The sequence below is a fragment of the Papilio machaon genome, chromosome 12 (assembly GCF_912999745.1).
Source record: "Papilio machaon chromosome 12, ilPapMach1.1, whole genome shotgun sequence".
Taxonomy (NCBI): Eukaryota; Metazoa; Arthropoda; class Insecta; order Lepidoptera; family Papilionidae; genus Papilio; species Papilio machaon.
In genome coordinates this window covers 5650838-5670324 of record NC_059997.1, presented here as the reverse complement: position 1 = coordinate 5670324, position 19487 = coordinate 5650838, and the positions used below count along the sequence as shown (strand labels likewise).

The window sequence follows — 19487 nt, the reverse complement described above, 5'->3', positions numbered from 1 at the left end:
GCGAATAACAGCGACGAGACGGTGAATAAATCATTGGACCCGAGTGCAGAAGACGTCTCGTTTACTAAGAGCCGTGCGAACACAAAGTGAAGTACATAAAGAAAACTTAGGAAGTGGTATTTAGAAGTATTTGAATTTTTCACATACTTTTTTAAATTGAAGTATATAATTCCACCATAATAAATTAACAAGCTAACAATAAGTCTATGTAAAGAACAGAAAAACTCATACATTAATCTTACTTATAAATGCGAAAGTTTGGACGGATATCTCCAGAACGGATAGCTGAAATTTGGCATAGATATAGAACATAGTCTGAAAAAAAAACAATCTCAAACAAAATGCAGTCAAAAGTAACCTAAAAAAACCAATTTCAAACAAAATGCACTCAAAAGTAACCTAATAAAACCAATTTCAAACAAAATGCACTCAAAAGTAACATAAAAAAACAATTTTAAACAAAATGCATTCAAAAGTACCATAAAAAACAATCTCAAACAAAATGCACTAAAATTAAACAAAATAATGACATGAAAACTTCTTTCTTTCTTTCTTCTCTCTTTCAAAAACCCTCTAAACTCTAAAGAAAGTTCTCTTCTTTCTTGTAACATGTCTATATTGTATAATTATTGTTATTTCGCAGTCGGTGTCGGCCGAAGTAAATAGGTGACATTTTATATTTGAGATGTATGAGACATACTTACGTTTATGTCCCTACTACAGGATTGGCTCTCTGCCCTTACCTACGACGAGGTTGAGCAAATTCTTACTAGAACAATTTAGTTTTGGCTCTCATTGGACCCACCACAAACACACGCACACATACACACACACACACACACACAAACACACACACACGCACACACACACAGACACACTCAAACACACGCATAAATCTCACAAAGAATTGTTAAAATTAATTTTTTTTTTCTCTTTATGTTAAAATGTAAATCTAAGCTGCTATGTACACTGGAAGAGCGAGGCATTCCCTACACAAGTGTCTCTTGACTACTTTTTGGGAAGCCCCGGCAACTTGATTGTAAAGATTTACTTGAAATAAATACATTTTTATTAATTTTTTTAGTAAATTTAAGGATCTATAATTACTCCATACATCATTTTTATGTAAGTCATATAGTTTGACCCTACGTAAGCCCAGAAAGCAAAATTGTGCTTTTCGTGTAGCATTTTTCGTTTCCGCGTAATTTTATTCTTACGATATCTCCTAAACTATTAGACAGAATGATATAGTTTCAATTGCAAATATAATCTACATTAAATTTTCTTGATAATGAACATGTTTATTTACATAAGGGTTAATACTGAACTCGAATAATAGCGTCGGAAATAGGGCATGAATTTAATTGATGTTTCTGAAGAAAAAAATGGTTATTGTGAGAAAACTATAAAAGATAGATATATGCTATCGCGGACTTTTATTTAGCACATTAAAAGAGCTACAATTCGCCATCATCATTTTTATGTAGGTCCTATAGTTTAGCCTACGTAAGCGCTGAAAGAAAAAATGTCCCTAATTTTCGCAACAAATTTTGAAGCTATATTCAAAATCTACTAGTCTTCTAGTTATTTTAAAAAAAAAACAAAAAAATGGGACCCACCTGCAAGCACTTACTTTCGATTAAAATATTTTTCATCAAAATCGGACCACCAGGGGCGGAGTTTCGCGGTAACACACATAAAAAAAAAAAAAAAATACAGTCGAATTGATAACCTCCTTCTTTGAAGTCGGCTAAAAACACATGGGCAAACAAAAATTAAGCTTTTTTTTTCATTAAATTTGGCACTACCGGAGTCACGGGCGACAGCTAGTTTCCCATAATGTTAATTTATTGAGCTCTCATACGATGTTCTGAGTAACCTTTAAGTATCACCATTCTAAATTAAACGGTTTATCAGCGACAAATAAATGGGAAATGGTTGAAATTTATCCGAAATAATCGGTGTTATTAATCCTGAATAAAAATAAAATCTATATATTATTTATCACGTGACAGTAATTGTATCATAATCCTCGACTCTACAACTTCAAAGAGTTGGCCGTATTCCAAATTTGCGTCAAGACTCTACAGTTAAAAGATAGCAATAAATTACACGTGAAAAAATATAACAAAAGGCATCTACCGTATTACAACGTCCAAGTAAATTAATGTGGCTGGATTCAATTAAAATTAGGTCTCCAACATCTATCAGTACATGAAAAGCAGAAAAGTTCACGTTTGTCTTTTGTGAGGTCGTGTGAGGTCATACATCGAGATCCTCCATTCTTCCAAAGTTCTACAGATGTTGTTGGATTCTATCCCTGTTTATTTACCTAATTAGTTTTAGAATAACCGACTCGAAGGACCAGATTTTTCTCTTTAACTGTTTTATATTTTTATATAATTTTTTATATAATGTTTTATATAATACTTAGTTATATTCAATGTTGTGGATACTCACGGAATGCAGTCTACGCGCGGCGTCGTGTATGGACAGGATGTGGGTAATTTTATACTTGTCAAGCTGTACGGGGTCCTTGGAGTCCCGGTAGTTGCCCACGTACAGCCCAGGCAGGACCTACACAAAATCATGATAAACAAAATCTATTAAATCTCTATAATTTCTTATCACAAACATATATGAGAATCAAACATATATGAGAGTCAAGTACCTATTGCAAAAATGGTCTTAATTCTAATGTGGATGTAGACTAGATTCGTACATTCACAAAATAGTATGCTAGTAGCATAGCCAATAATGTATATTAAAACCCCTATTTAAAACTGTATGAAATAAAAAACTATGAATACTGGTACAAAAAATGTTTGACCGACATTGTCGAAGCTAGCGTTTGCTCATGAATCAAAGTAATCCATTAGACGGCCTTTTGTACCTTGAAAAAGTTATAAAAGATAAAGCATTACCTATTGCCTATTGAATCCATTTCTGAGAAAACTTTTTACACAAAATAACCGAACGGATATTTTGTGTAAAAAGTTCGGGAAAGGCTAAAATATACTACATATTTATGAATACTATAACGGTCGTCGATTTGTCATTTCGACCATAAATTATAATCAATGAAATTATTCTTTGATTTTCGATTAAAATTGTTCTTCTTTTTCTTTGTATTCATTTGTTTTGTGAAAATTATACCATTTGTATTTTTAATATTACCAGAAATATCTTGGACTTTACGAGATTTATCGACAAATGTCGTCTTTTGTCTATGATGAAAATATTTCTGGTTTGGATTGAAATATGTTACAAAGTATACAAGTTTAGGTCATTACACTTGGTCTCGCAATTAGTGTGGAGGCGGTGAGAGCCGCTATATATAATGGATACAAACCGCTTTTGACGTGCCGTTTGTGCCTCACAATACGTCCTCAACGAGGCAACATAATTATATTTCAAGCCGCAATTGTAATTTCTGTTCGTGTATACATTGTTGTTCGTCAATTTAACAACTCCATGCATTTTTATTGCAAAGTCGGAACGGATCGGATAGTGAATTAAATTAGATAAAATATTATATTTTATCGTCAAGAATAGCAGTTATAATATCAGTTATAAAGCTATTTTTAATAGCAGTTATAAAGCTATTTTTAATAACAGTTATAAAGCTATTTTAATTCATAAACAATATGGGATTAATGGTAATACGGTTTTAAAAAGTATGTTATCAAATCCGTAATCCGATTGCAGAAAGATTAAGGAATCAACAACTTTTATAGAATAGCATTAATCTATTTGTTTATTTGTTGATTATAGAATAAGCTGCCTTTGATCTCATTAATGTAGTTACAATTTTATATAAGTATTAAAAATGGCGTAATTTAACATAACACAGTAATCTAAGAAAACAGAAAAAAAATGAATCTCCGTATATGTATTTTCCATAGGCATTTTATATATTGTAAAGGCTTTTCTCTGTATTAATATAGGGTAGAGTGGAGATCGCAAGAAGGCTTTGTTATTCTATTGTTAGAAGAGTCATTGTTAAACATGTTCGATAGCAACTTTAGGAACAAAGTTTAGGATTACGTCTTTTGTGCTTTCTTTGGATTTATATTGTGATTTAAAGAAATGACATTTAACCTTTACCTGTACTCACTTAAATGTGGTGATATACAATATACAATTTAGTAACATTAATAAAAAAAGTTTTTTTTTAAAGCTAAATATCGCAGATATACATCAAACAGTTCCAATTGTGGTTTACTGTGTGTAAATTGAAGTTCAATTTTGTATTCATACGTGTGTCAACCGATACTGTCAACAGTGACTAATAACTACAGAGAAATATAAATATTAAAATTGATTGGAAACAAAAACATGTCCTTATTTCGTCGTACTTTGCCATTATCTTTACATATTAATAAAATTGGAATGTCTGTATGTAATATCGAAACTAAAATGTCATATTTCGTATAAGCGATATATTTGCATTGCTGATAAGTTTTAACGAAAAACTAAACTTATGTCTGTCCGTAAGGCTGCATTTGTTCCGGATAATTTCCGGAATGGCTGGACTGATTTTCACGAGGCTTTGACGGGAAAGTAGCTGATGAACGCGAGCATATTATAAGTCATATATTTATTTTACATCATAAAGTCGCTTGTCGTTGACAAAGTCTTGGCCCTCTGTTAGTACTAAAATAAATTAAATCATTTTAAAACTCCACATTCGACGATAAAAATACGAATTAATACAGTTTTTATTACACTCTTATAAACACAAGCATAATGTAAGCTTTCGCGCAAGGTCGTGAAGAAAATATATAAAATGACGACGAACAGAAAAGTTCAAAACAATTGTTACGAATGAAAAATGAGAGGCTGAATAAAAATTAATCTTCTGGTTTCATTCAAAATGATAAATGTCCCGCCAAGTTTCAAGATTATTGTTGTCAGTGCCTTTATTTTTCTTTTATTGTTCATCTCCACTTTATTATGCAGTTAAGAACAACTTTCAACTACCTTCTCGTAAATTGTCCTCAATTCGTTTTTATTCCTCTTTTGTTATCTTTCTTCTCCTTCGGTATTTTTTATATTAAGGTAAATTCGTTACTGTGTTTGTGCAATTTAGTTATTTAAGATCAACGATTTATTCAGGTTAAGTTAAGTATTTAAATAATTGCTACTATTTTTTTTTGTAACAAAATGTTCTGTCCTATCTCACGCCATCTCTATCTAATTTTGTTTTTTTTTTACAATATCTTTTCAAATCAATAAGTAGAAATGACTATCGAAATACTACAACAATAAAGTTGGCAAGAAATCAAAATATCGTTACGTGAACACTCTCACCAAAAGGTCACAAGTACTGACAGTACAACTTACAATATACCAAGCTGAAATCGGAAAATAATACATTCATACTCTATATGTAACACTATTCAATATTAAAAACATTTCATCTTTCTAACAAATTCAAGATAGTCTGGAAGAACATGTAGGCTACATATCAAGTTTTTTTTAATTTGGAGCGGACGGAGTCGCGGGCGACCGCTTGTGATAAATACACCTAAATAATATGACTAGTAAAATAACTGAGTTTTCTACGAACTATTTAGGTTATACAAAAACATATTATATCTGTTATTTCATAGATGATTAAGGGTTTTTCAAGAGTGTTATGTCAGTTAAAACGCATGGTATGAAAAAAAAACACTCATTACCTCGCTAAAAGGAAAAGCGTGCAGAGTCAACAGTGAACCGCATTTGTTTGTCACAAAACGACCACTTTACCACGAGGAGGATAATTTTAGACGCGTTCCTCGCGCCACTTATGTACTGCCTCGCGATATTATCATATTCATTTGTTTTCCTCACGATAATGTGTGACTTTATGTCATAAAATAATGTTGTTTAACTTACCCTGTGTTTCTAAACCAAAATCTCCGCTTAAAATATATTGTTATCTCAGTTTGTGAGATGACGAAATGTTTTATACAGAGATTTAGTTGTCAGAAACCCACAGTAAGAAGACAATGTTGTTTTTTTCCGGGTTTACAGTTACTACGAAAGTTGACATTTCTAGGTATGTGGCGAGATGTAATTTATAGGTTACACAGATGCTATAACAAATAATAAAAGCGATAATAAACGAAAACAGACTAAAAAGAAATAAAAAAGCAGTAAAAAAAAGAGTATATATCACTGATGTGGTTTTTATGGAAAAATTTTAACGTCTATGTTTGATTTTTGTTCCACCTATACGAGAAATTAGTTCGAAATGTAACGTCAATAATTTCATCGTAATTCGCGTGACTGGACAAAGTACACGTAATCACGCGAACGTAGATTTTATAACGTATCAGAATTACTGCCTGTAGTATGAAGAATTAATATCTATGTAAGGTATAAAGACACCGATGGATTTCCACTGCAAAGATACCTAAAAAAAACGTTGTGAACTCTTTAAAAATTAAAAAATAACTACACCTTTCCATATGATTATTTATAGTGGAAATCACAATTAAATATATTTTTCAACGTGATAAAGCGAGATTATTATCTTTATTACTGTGAAAATTTTAGTATTACATTAAAACATGATAATACAGCTCGTTACCTTAAAACCGAATAAGACAACTTTGACCCAGTTTCGTGAATCGGAACGTAATTTGGTAAATGTACATTAGAAGTTTCAATGTTACTTTACTTGACATATTCAAACAGCAATAGAATTTTAAATATTTTTACTATACGGCAGCAGAATAAATAGTTTTCTCTGGAAGTAGCTCCAATTAAAACATAAAAATATTTGAAGATCAATTAACATTCTTTTTATGTAACAAAGTTAAACTTCAAGCGTTTATTCTCAAATAAAAAATATAAAACTGCAACGACATAAAATTTTACAGTAGAAGTAATTTTGCAAACATAAGATGTAATTATATTATTAGCAAACACGAAGGGACTTAAATGCTCAGCAGCTCGTTTAATCTAGTGCGAGTTGACTCGGGACATGCAATGAAGAACAATTTAACCCATTATACAAAGGTTATAACCAGTATAATCTGGATTACTATGAATGGACTTAAATAAATTTACTTGAAACCATAGATTTGTCATATTACGGATTTCCATTTAGCCTGTTCTTATGTTTTTTCCTTTATGTTCTGTATTATTTTTCGTTGGTTATGTGGATTTAACAACAAATACTTACACAAGGTAACGCAGAAAGCGTTGCGTTCTTCAAGAAATATTTAAGTAGTCCTCATTTCTTATAAATACTACGAAAAAAACATAAAATCTAGAGCTTTTAATGTATAAGCGACTCTACAATTTGAAACATAGCGTGAGAAAGGGCGTGTATATAATAATATAACCAATGTAATTTAGTAAGCGGGCCACCAGAGTTCATTGAACCTTTCACATATGACAAAAACTATAGTGAAACTTCGAGCCCATTTGTTCAAAGTATCTGCTAAACGAAGGCCGGAATAGGTGAACCTTTTTCAAACAATCTTTTCGGTTTAGTTAACCTTTTTCAAACAATCTTTTCGGTTTAGTTACTTTTGTTAGTGTGTAAAAGGTAAAAGCTATTCTTTTCTATACGCCGACAATTTCAAGAAAACGTTCTATTTTACTATTTAACGTATGTAATTCTAGCGTGAGTTTCCACTTGTGTAAAAACATGTTTTTATCTTTTTTTTTAAGAGAATTGAAAGTAATAAAATTATGTTTTTTTATATGTTTTGGTAGTGGGAACTAACATTAAAGTACAACAATAATTTTTAAACAATTACTTTGAAATAACTTTAAACGACTTGAAAACGATAGGAAACATATTTTGCTTTATGAATCCAAAAACTGCTTCTTATTTGCTTAATAACTCAAGTACACGATAGACGGGTTTTATTTTAGAAATATGTTTAAAGCTTTAGAGATAAAGGTTATCCTATTTTAGATTCAGATCACACATGTGACACTGAAGGCTACAAGAAAAATAGCAAACCTCGCAAACCTTTACGCTCGGTAACACTAATCTATATTTAATTATTTTATATTAAAAAGCAGATTTTTAAAGATAGTACTTAAATTTTATTATCTGAATAAAACGTTTAATGTTATTTAATCAAAATGAGACACATTTTTACTGTACATGTTATGTAATGTACATTTTATGTAAAGTTTTTTTTATTTAACTGCAATAACATGATAATTTATAAAAAAAACATTTAAATACACGTTATGCATTAAAGATTAAAAATTGACTTCAGTTAAATGATGTTGGTTAATTTGAGGGTAGTTTTAGTTGGCTTTGTAAAAAACGAACTTTGTTCTCGGTTTTTAGGGGACACGCGCTACGAGAAGGCTACGAGCAAAGAGCGGCTACGACACGGCAGTTACGTAACTGCAATGTGCCGGACACTTTATTTACAACATATTAAATTATATATTATATGAAATATTAAAAGTATATATTTACCTTATTCATTCCATTACCCATCTTTAAAGGTGATGTAGTTACCTACACAAAAAACCGCCACAAACCTGTCAAATTAATCTCAAAACACGTAAACACCAGACTTTTTTTACTTCAGAAAACATAATTGAGGCTCATAAATTATCGTTTAACATTACCAAACTGTCAAATTGTCAACAGTAACGTCACTATGGCTACATTGTTGACGCCGGTGGTACACGCGATTGCTATTCTATCGATGTTTTTATCGACACATCGAGTTATCGTACAAAAATGTAAGTTTTAATCACACTAGTGTTGTCTTAGTATCGATAATTTAATTTTAATGGCTACTTTCTGTTATCGATTGGAAAATTATTTTAAACGAAATGAATTTGATAAAACTGACACGTAATTTTAGTGAGTTACGAAAGACGCGCGTCGGCGGCCGCCTACGACGCGCTACTGCCGCTGGGTCAGCGCAAACCGGGGCGGGCGACAGAGGCACTGCGTCTGTAAGCCTGCCTAATGATGTGCCTTCGGAAAATATCGATATCTTACAACAGATTTATAAGTTTTCAATTGAAAAGGAAACTGAAAAGGGAACCTTAATATTTTATAAACTTTGCCAACAATAACACAATGATTTCTTTAAGCCACAATTTTTTATGTCTAATTAACCGAGCAGAACTTGGGTGAGATGCTTCCAATTCTTGCCATTGAATATAGTGTGTTTTTCAAACTAAAATCGTAACAGTATTTATTATCACTGAACTATAAACTCTATGTGAGCAGTTTAACATTGTCGATAAAACACAATCGATAAATATTTACGACGATACTAATCCATCCCAAGGCACGCGAGCAACTGCAAAGCGGTACTTGGAATTACCATGTGTTCGAAATCTGCTAATCTAAATTAACTTTATTGTATTTGTGATTTTATAACTATTTCACTATTTTTATGTATTGAAAATAAATTAAATAAGATTTCACAACTATGGCCTACTTAATTTTCTTTATTTAAAATTATGAACGAATATAATTATTATTTTATAAGAGAAGGGGTCAAACTAGCTAACTATATTTTCAGGGTTTATTTTTAAATTATAAGGCTTCTACCAATTTTGATTGAATTTCTACGCTTCTTTGCTACGACTGCTCGTCGCTCTTAGCCAGCATCATCTGAACCTAATTTTATTTATTCGAATGCTAATATATATCGATGGCTCCCACGTATAAGGGCCGAAGTAATAAATTAATAGCATGCACTAAAGAAAATACACATTATCAGGTGTAAATGTGTATTTTTTGCTGAAGTAAAAGGGCAGCCTATTTTCATATATAGATGAAACTTTGAGAGCCCCTCCTGAATAGTTGTCAATTTGCAATTGGCCCTTATTTGTAGGAGCCATGTGGATTTGTATTTCTGTCCAATACATTGTGTCCGCCTATAGGGAAAACGGCATCAATGATTTTGAAATGAACAGTATCTTTGTTTCGTATTCTTCTTTTTTTTAAATTGTGTATTGATACTACATTATGACAGATTTCTGATATAAATAAATAAAGGCGGTATGCGGTATTCTAGTAGTGGTGTATACTTTCAAATAAGTGTTGTGCGGTAACACGTGCCTTATCTCTAAATGCCGTCGAACTACGGTCGAACATAATGTATCGTTATGTTAGCTATGGACCATCATAGTGTATCAATAGATATGTTTTATCCGACATGGTATATCGCAATAAAAGGAAGAAAGAAAGAATTCGGTGGAATAAAAGAAATTTTCAACGAACCTTTTATTAAAATATTTCCTGATTAATTATCACAGAAACGTATGAAAAAGATATTCCCAGTCTTTATTAAAAAGAACGAGTAAATAATACTTATTTTCTAGTAAACACTGGATGATTATCTTTTAACATGTTTAAGATTCTAGCGAAACTGAAAAACGCGTTACTGTGACATGAGGTTAACATGTAACTTAAAAAATAAACTTAATTGACTATATTTTAATATTATTTGATTTTATTAACCCGAGGTCGCGCTACCAAAATCAATCCCATAACAATGAAAAATATGCCCAACCACCATCGCACAGTGGCGCCCTCATTGAACAAAGTTACTCCGATTACACCCTGTAAAAAATAATAACATTTTAACAAATATTTAAGCAAAAATAAGTAAGTTTTAATTAATGCAAAAAAAGGTTTGAGCAGGACAAATACAAAAACTACTTTTTGGATTCTCGATGTTCTTATACCTATCGAAACTACTGAAAGCGGTTTGATATATATATTACGAATTCTTATCAATGTTAGTTTTACAATCAAAGTGCTTTCAAAAACTTGATTTCCACCTGACCAGGGCCGATTTTCACATTACCAGAGCATCCTTTTTTGATGTCTGAGGAATCATCAAAAGGTATTTTAGGGGGGCACGATAGGCCTTTTTATATTCGACTCTGGCGCCTGCGGCGTCCTTACGCACTGCGCGCGAATTTCTTCGCAGATATGTGCAGGCTGCATCACGATGTTTTCCTTCACAGTAAGAACTTCGGATAAATGTACATATGTAAATCGAGAATTGAAAAACACATTGGAATATGGCGGGATTCGAACCCACGACCCGCAGATTAGAGGTAGAGTGCTTAATACCTACGTTTTAGACGCTAGACACTCACTGGAAAAGGGCACTTACTGATAGTACATAACTAGAGGCCGCTGAGATGACAGTAGGTGCTACAGAGTTGTTCGCTGCATCCAACGAGTGTAGGTAGTAACGACAGCCCCATGTATTGGTTAGCACCATTACAGCCAAAAGAAAAGCCCATATCAAGTAACTATCACCCTACATAAAATAAATAAAATAGGACAATAATACATACACCTCTAGAGAAAGAAACATTTTAATTACTTTTAATTTTATGTCATACACATGCAAGGTGACTTTGGGTCATCTAATGTTAGTGGAGTTCAGTAACAGTTTATTTAAAGGTAACTGAGAGTTTTAAGTGGAGGCGGGGAATATACTTCTGTATTTTCTCACATTAGTGTGGTACAGGCTAGACGAGTATTTATCTTTCAGTTAAATAACTTTTGATTTAAATGTAGAGAATTGTGTTATTTATTTCTACTTACTACAATAGTAGGTGTTCCAGATAATTTACCAAAAGTGCTACCCATTGATGCCCATGTACCTGCTAAGAAAGCTTCATAAAACATTTTACAACCCAAACTTTTGTCTTTATATTTACAAAAACTGTATACAAACTTGTAATATTTTTTACAATAATTTTAAAACTATTATGAAAGAATCAATTTTATTTAATGAATAAAAGTGTGTGAAATTGATTTATTTTCCTATACTTTTGTAACTTTTTCAGTAAACATAACCTACATAAATATAACCTTTACCAGCCTATACAAAAGTTGCTGTCAACTGTCAAAACATGACGGTACGATGACGTAAACGGTCATAAACAAAACAAATTATTTTTTCCTATTTTTTTTTTGGATTAATAACGTAATTCCTACTGCAAGCCGCAACAAAACCTGAGTAAGTTCTAATTGTGTTAAATAAAATATTTTCTGTTCTTATTTTAATTTTACGAGAAATTAAAAGATACGTAAATACCACAGGTGGGCACAGTTAATCGAAAAGTTAACTTCGTTAATCGTTAATTCGTTAATTAAAAAATTAACTTCGTTAATCGTTAAAGCGTTAAATTATCGAAAATTTAACGCAAGTTAAAGTTAATCGTTAACAGTTAACCATACCAAAATTATACATACTAATTTCACAATTATGTGGCGACACTTGTTTAAAATAGTAATTTGACTATACATTCTATAACACATTAGTATTAGAGACAAGTATGAATGCATTATATTCATATTAATAAAAGCCTGTCATTGCAAAGTGTTTCGACAAATGTCTACAAGTTGACAGTTGGAACAAGTTGTAATTTCGCACGTGTACTAAACAATTATTTTTGATACAGTTTCGGAAAAATGAAGCAATTTATTAGAATAATAAAAACACAATAAACTCAACTAACTAAAATGTTTGGAAAATGGCGCCAACCGTAAAAGAATACAAACAGAGATTTTTTTTTGTTTTCTTCACCCATTCTGGGTAGGCAAAGGGAACTATACCCAAACAGCCAAGTCTTCAGTAGATTGTTTTTATTGATATGAAATGAAAATTAATGAGATGAAATAAAATGAAACCTAACCTAATTCATTGAATCAAATCATTAAATTTGATATTGTAGCAAATTAGGAGCTTCTTTTTAGAAATATTTGCATGAATCATAAAAACTTCAATGATTTTTTTTGTAAAAAATTCGTGGTTGGTTTTTCTTTTTAACAGACATTATTTTGACAGCTGGGAAAGAGAACTCACGAGTTTTGAAAAGCTAAAGAAAATGCACGAGTAAAAAAGTGTTTTTAATACAGTTGCTCAAAAAGTGGCGTATTGCAGTGACGTAGAGCATTCGGAATGTGGGCTATTACATACTCGTGCTTTTATATACTCGTAATGAAATATACTATTGCGACTTCTTTTGACTTTGTCTTGTTGGTCAGGTCTTTCCCGGACGCTCTGATGCATCACACTTGCACGCGAACTTCACATATATCAATAATCAACTCGTTCGTTCACCATTCGAGTCGCCGACAGTCGCCCAACATAGTTGAACTTACGAGCGTGGCGTGATGCGTAATTCAAACAAAATTACAGCACGTCTCCAAGTTTCTAATTTAACGATTAACGGACTTTTATTAACGGAAGTTGAGTTTAACGGAAGTTAACAAAAGCGTTAACACTTTTTGAAGTTAACTTAAAAGTTAATCCGTTAAGCAAAATGTTAACTTCGTTAATTAACGATTAACGGATTAACGAGTTAATGCCCAGCTCTGGTAAATACAATAGCTTTTGTCTATAATTTATTATCAAATGTCAGATTTAAAATCAAGGTTTTGTCAAATTGACGTACGATTTACGCATTTGTGGACAAGCAATTATTAATTTAGACGGATTCGGACTCGGACTTAAATCTTCAATAGTTATTCAAACGAATTAAAAGGAAAGTGTGATTGGATCAGACAATTACAAAGAATATAATCATTATTACGCTAACCACAATTTGTTGCCTTAGCTATTGGACATAGTGACGTTTTTGATTTCTTTTTCTTCATTTTAAAGGATTATTAAATTAAAATGGAGTTTGTGAAAAAGGAAGATAGCATCTTAGTTATTTGGAATAACAGTGAACAAAATGACATTGCTAACTTTGTGAACGAAATTAAAAGCATAGCTACAGAAGGAAATGTTTTTCTGGAAAACTCCACAATGATCAATGACTGTTAGTATTGTATGCATGTTGCAAGCCTAAATGTATTTTAATAATTGTGATATAATTATTTTCATGTTTCAAATTGTTTCTGTTTTCAGCATCTAGACCTAAATCTTCATTTGATGCTGTTCTATGCAATCTTATTCCACCACATTCCGTTGAGCACAGTGATAATTTATTAGCTATAATAATAAAGATTCTTAAGCCAAGTGGTAGATTAATTGTCAAAGACAACACAGATCTGTCCAGTACTTTAAAACTCAATGGTTTTGTTAATGTAACCAAAAGTGCTGGCAATACATACATTGCTGAAAAACCTAAATTTGAGGTAAGAATTTGTAAATAATAATTTTGTTTATTCAACATAATATTGTATTACATCATTTAAATAAATTCTATTGATAACTAGCTTTTACCCGCGACTCCGTCCCCGTGGAATAAAAAATAGAAAACGGGGTAAAATTATCCTATGTCCGTTTTCTGGTTCTAAGTTACCTGCCCACCAATATTCAGACAAATCGATTCAGCCGTTCTTGAGTTATATATAGTGTAACTAACACGACTTTATATATATATATAGATAAGAATTAGTACATTCCCTGCTGCTAGAATATATTGTGTGATAGTTATATTGCTATGTGAGTGTGGTTCTAAATGTGTTAATTTTGATCTTATTACTTATTTCATATAAACATTAATTTTAGGTGGGTTCAAAAGTGTCATTAAAACTGGGACAAAAGCCTGCAGTATGGAAGTTAGATGACACAGTAGAGGAGGCATGGACAGGGGGTAATGATGATGACATCATTGATGATGATCAACTTCTAGATGAGGATGACTTGAAGAAGCCAGACAAACAATCTCTTAGGGGTAAATATGTATAAACTTTTGTTTTTTTTTAAAATTTGTGGGTTATACTGTAACCTGCTGTGTTGTTAAAACTAAAGCCAGACTAAATCACCTTTGGGATATCCTAATGTGAAAATCTAGTATCAAAATATCAGTACAAATATGTTTTTTATATTTCCAAAGTGAATGCGTTGGACATATGATTTACCTAAGACTATAAGTAGAATTCACAATATTTGTTGGGTGCATGAATGGGCCAGGTTGACCTGTGAATATTACACAGAAGATGGGTGTGAAGTGGAAGCAATTCCACATTTAATCTGATGAGTGTATGTGCCGGAGGCCTATTTTTAGTCCATGTTCCTTTCCCACCATTTTCTTTCATGAAAATAATGGGAAGGGGATTTGGCAAAGGATTTGCATAGGAAGGGGTAGTATCCTCTTTCTGTGCATTCCCTCCTCAATTTTTTAAAGGTTGGCAATACATGTGCAATTATAGTTATCAATGGACAGCGTCAGTTTCGCTATTTCGTCGAATTCAGGTAGCAAATTCATCACAAATTAATCAAAGCAAGATCTTTTGTTTATATCAATACTGATAATTATATCAAACATTTTTAGTACTATCTATACCACTATCACATGACAAATACGTCGTTATCGCGGTTTTTTGGCTGCACGTACAAGTAAAGGTTTTGTGTTGCGAGTAATAAATGTTTTGTGTTCCAAGCTGGTAAAGGCCATGACTAAGGTCAACAGCTTTATTGAATAATGATGCTTTATACCATTGCTCCAATTGCATGCTGTTAACAACTGTTATTTCTAAAATACAATGAGCGATTCAACATCTAGTCATTCAACTGTTTCTTGATGTCTTTTATGAAGGTCTTATACAAATAGTACACACTTGAGTTGCACGTCGGCTAGAACAATACTTTTGTCCATATGTGCCAAATCAAAAGATTATGACCAAACATTTATTAGTCAATTCCAAAATGTTTGGTCGACTCGAAATGGTTAATCATTTCATTTGCTATGTGTACATACTATGTAAAGTGAGGTATGGGTAGTAAAGTGCTGAGGGTTCCGGTGCGTTCCTTGGAGATTCCGGAACCCTCTTCAATTGCTCTCGAGGCTGGCCACCGAGGGGGTTTTAGTGGGGTTAAAAACCCCACATAACTCTGTCTTCTCCCCAAAAGGCAGATCTTAAAACTCTCTTGACATTAATTATGTAAATTCCAGTTTGCGCTACGACGGGCAAGCGTAAGGCATGTGCGGATTGCAGCTGTGGATTAGCGGAGGAGCTGCGAGGTGAAACTAAAGACACGCCTAAATCTTCATGTGGAAGCGTGAGTATTGAAAATTATTGAGACAAATTGTAAACCTAATTGTTCTATTCAACGGTGCATAAATTCTTAAATTTCGTCTTTTACTAATACTAATAGGGTATACAGCTCACAGTGCGCTAACAATAGTAGACGCCAGCAACATCAGTTGCACGAATTGGCTCGCCCGGTGAAGTACCACGACCACACAGAAGACAGGCATCAAGTGGAAGTAATTCCATGTACAGTCTGATGAGTGTGGTGTCAGAGGCCTAATTTTAGTCCTCTTTCCCTACCCACCCCTTTTCTTGGAGGGAAGGAAAGGATGGGAAGGGGACGTGGATTTGATGGAGGAGGAGATGCATATGAAGGTTAAATATTCTCTTTTTGTGCGTCTCCTCCTTCGTCGATTGAGGGTAGGCAACGCATCTGCAATTGCGAATGTCTATGGGCAGCGTTCGCTTCGCCATTTTGGCGAATTCATGTGGCCGCTTGCTCGTTTGCCACCTTGTAATATAAAAGGTCACTTGAACAATTTGATAAGTGAAAAATCTTGTTTGAGATGTCCTGTCTTGGACTGTTTTTTTCACTTTTATATGAGGAAATTGCAATAAGATGGAAAGTATTAGTGGGATTTGAGGTTTTTATTTACTTTTTGCAGTGTTACCTTGGCGATGCATTCCGTTGTGCGACCTGTCCGTACCTTGGCATGCCGGCCTTTAAGCCCGGAGAGAAAGTGTTGCTGGACCTAAAGTCTGATATATGAACTACTTTGCTAAATGTTTAGTTCATTGCTTCCTTAGAATCTATTGTAAACCAAGATGGTTTGGAACTTTATTTTAATAGTATTCGAGTTGTGATTGCTTTTTTAAATAAATTTCATGTTTATTTTTTGAAGGTTTTTTTTTTATCTAGTATCTTGTTAGAGCGCGTAACCTGTACTATTATCTTAAATGATAGTCTGGTTAGCAAGCATTAGCATTTTTTACAATTTTTGTCTGTCTATCTGTCTGCAAGCCGCGTTTTTTCTGGGTAATTAGCGGAACGGATGGGCTGATGTATGCGAGCTACTTTTTTAATCTAGCGCTGGCGAAGTCGCGGGCGAGCGCTAGTTTTGAATAAATCGTAATTTAGGATTAATTAAATAAAACAACAAAATAGCAAATATTCCATTATACATATTTTCTCTTTCTTTTTACAAACAGTTAACTTAGTTTTAACATATCTCGCTCTATAACATTTTCCATTTACATTTATGTCAAGTATTACTCATTCCGCTATACAATAAAATATATATTTAAATATATATTTGCCATATTCATCATATAATTATATAACAATTTTTAAAATTATTTATCTATTAATTAAATGACACAACATTTCCTGTTCTCTACATTTATTACATTTTAAAAACAGTATTATTTGGACAAATGTCTATACATAGAGTTTAAGATACATTTTTAAATAAAACTGTTTTTAATATGTGATCCACGAGTCTATGATAAGATAAAGTATTTAGAAATAAAAGATAAATTTCAATTGGTTAAATATACAATAACTTACCATAAACATTCGACCTTCTAGATGTTTCTAGAAGTTAGGATGGCACAATTATGTGTCAGAATATTGTGTTAGTGATGGTAAAATAATTAAAGACTATGGAAACCATTACTGGCCGTACCTAACATTGGCAACATTAAAACAATTACTCGTAATTTGAATCATATTTTAAATATAATTATAAATTCCTACAACGTACAACGGTTATAAACACAGCAAATAATTTTATACGCATCCACAACCTGTGTGCATTAACATTGATAACATTTTATATAGAAATATGCAAAAATAATCTTCAGTGTTGCCCGATTGATACGTCTCAAATTGATTTAAAAGGATTCAGTTCAAAAACGAGAAAATACGATGTGGATAATTTCAAAGCAATTATTATTTTGTATTGATAATTTTAAATTTTGAAATTTAATCTTAAAATAATATTGACTGCATACAACTAATTGCATATTATTTAACGTTTAGAAATTATTACATTTACACAAAAGTTTTAATTATTCTTAGTTTTTGTATGAGCATTGCAGAAGAAAGCAAATTTAGACAGTTTTGATAAAATTACATTTCAATATTTTAGACATATAATATGCATATATAAAAAGTTTCGGTCGTAATGAAATCAGTATTATATACTTTTTGTAGTGTTTAAACTATCCTATTATCAAAACACGGAAGAACGTTGATTGCGACAATTATCATTATTCAAGAAATAGAAAGATTATAGAAAGAAAAGGAAAATTACTTATCTATTATTGCGTTTCTACAACTTCTGTGGAAAAAAAATCTAATCAACTTTATGAGCGAAAATAAATTAATACTTTTTTGAATTTGGATTTTTAGGAAATAATACTTTTTTGTAACGAATTTTGTACTTCACGATCGTCCCTCTGTCGTAGCGGAGCCGACGGCGTCCGTTTACAAAATAAATGCTCCTATCTCATAATTTAAGTAATATCTTCGAAGAAACTACTATCCCACAACATTCAGTAAAGCGTCCCAGTCTTTTTAAAAGTTTATTTTCATCAAATTGAGATCTTGCTTAGACTCGTTTGCGATCGCGTCTCCCCGCGAGACACTAGTCTTAGAGTTTGTGAGGTAGGCTTAGTCATGATCTAATGAAAGCGCCTTGTTAGAAAATACCGATTAATAAAATGAGATCTTTCATTAAAATTACAAATAATATAAAAAAACGATAAAACTAGAATTACATACATTATACAACAAATTATTAACGTTTTTTTTGTTTACAACACTATCCGTCCGCGATGCGTCCGCGCTCTGCGCTCGTCCGTTAGCGAATGACCGACGAGCACGCGACAGTTGACGGTACAATGAAAACACCTCAGTATCGAAACCCCCCCCCCTCCCCCCGCCGGGCAGAGTACAGAACGTTTGGCAAGTTTACATCACAATATAAAGTCGCTGTTTTGCCCAATTATAGTACCAACTTTACGTGTACCTAAAAAATTTCAAAGTAATGACATTTTTAATAGTTAGAGGAGATAGCTTTATACAGTGAAACTTGGTTAAGTGGGACCTGGATAAGTGAGAAACCTCCATAACTGGAACTCATGCTGAGGTCCCAACACTTTGGCACTGAATTACCTCTGTTAGTGGGACGAGGTAAACCTCTATATCTGGGATTTGTTCTTTCGATTTATCATCATAGTTACCTCTATAACTGAGACAGCGAGTAAATTTTATATGCATAAACCTCTGTAACTGAGATAATTGTTTGTTTACTCATTCTTATTCTACCCACAAATTCCACACGTAATTCCAAGTACGTAAGTACAAATTTTGAGCTTCAATTACCTTCAGTTTTAGTTTCGCTTTACTATTATACAGATGTTTATTTGAAAAAGTCAAAACGAAAGCTACAATCGTTATCATTACGTGAAAAACTGAAGTTAATATCCGTTTATGAAAGTGAAGAAGACAAACACGCGAAGAAGTTTATGCCGA

General features: G+C 32.4%; 3 protein-coding genes across 4 annotated transcripts in view; 1 reads left to right on the top strand and 2 right to left on the bottom strand.

Moving 5' to 3' along the window:
• Positions 1 to 8864, bottom strand: part of LOC106719169 (dual specificity protein phosphatase 22) — a 32929-nt gene extending 24065 nt beyond the window's left edge. For both annotated transcript variants that reach the window (XM_014513438.2, XM_014513439.2), the window contains exons 1-2: positions 8444 to 8864; positions 2461 to 2577 (exon numbers count right to left, since the gene is read on the bottom strand). In XM_014513438.2, the coding sequence (XP_014368924.2) occupies positions 2461 to 2577; positions 8444 to 8464 (138 nt within the window). In that variant the 5' untranslated portion in view covers positions 8465 to 8864. The remainder of the gene's footprint in view (positions 1 to 2460; positions 2578 to 8443) is intronic.
• A 1559-nt stretch (positions 8865 to 10423) lies between these two features.
• LOC106719097 (transmembrane protein 42) lies at positions 10424 to 11696 on the bottom strand. The gene is made up of 3 exons (XM_014513350.2): positions 11561 to 11696; positions 11121 to 11270; positions 10424 to 10558 (listed from the first exon to the last, which is right to left on the bottom strand). Exons 1-3 carry the CDS (start codon positions 11642 to 11644, stop codon positions 10439 to 10441), a joined length of 354 nt encoding a protein of 117 aa, XP_014368836.2. The 5' UTR covers positions 11645 to 11696; the 3' UTR covers positions 10424 to 10438.
• A 1711-nt stretch (positions 11697 to 13407) lies between these two features.
• LOC106719154 (anamorsin homolog) lies at positions 13408 to 16799 on the top strand. The gene is made up of 5 exons (XM_045680280.1): positions 13408 to 13788; positions 13878 to 14107; positions 14484 to 14649; positions 15871 to 15977; positions 16615 to 16799. Exons 1-5 carry the CDS (start codon positions 13644 to 13646, stop codon positions 16717 to 16719), a joined length of 753 nt encoding a protein of 250 aa, XP_045536236.1. The 5' UTR covers positions 13408 to 13643; the 3' UTR covers positions 16720 to 16799.
• Positions 16800 to 19487: the final 2688 nt, after the last annotated feature.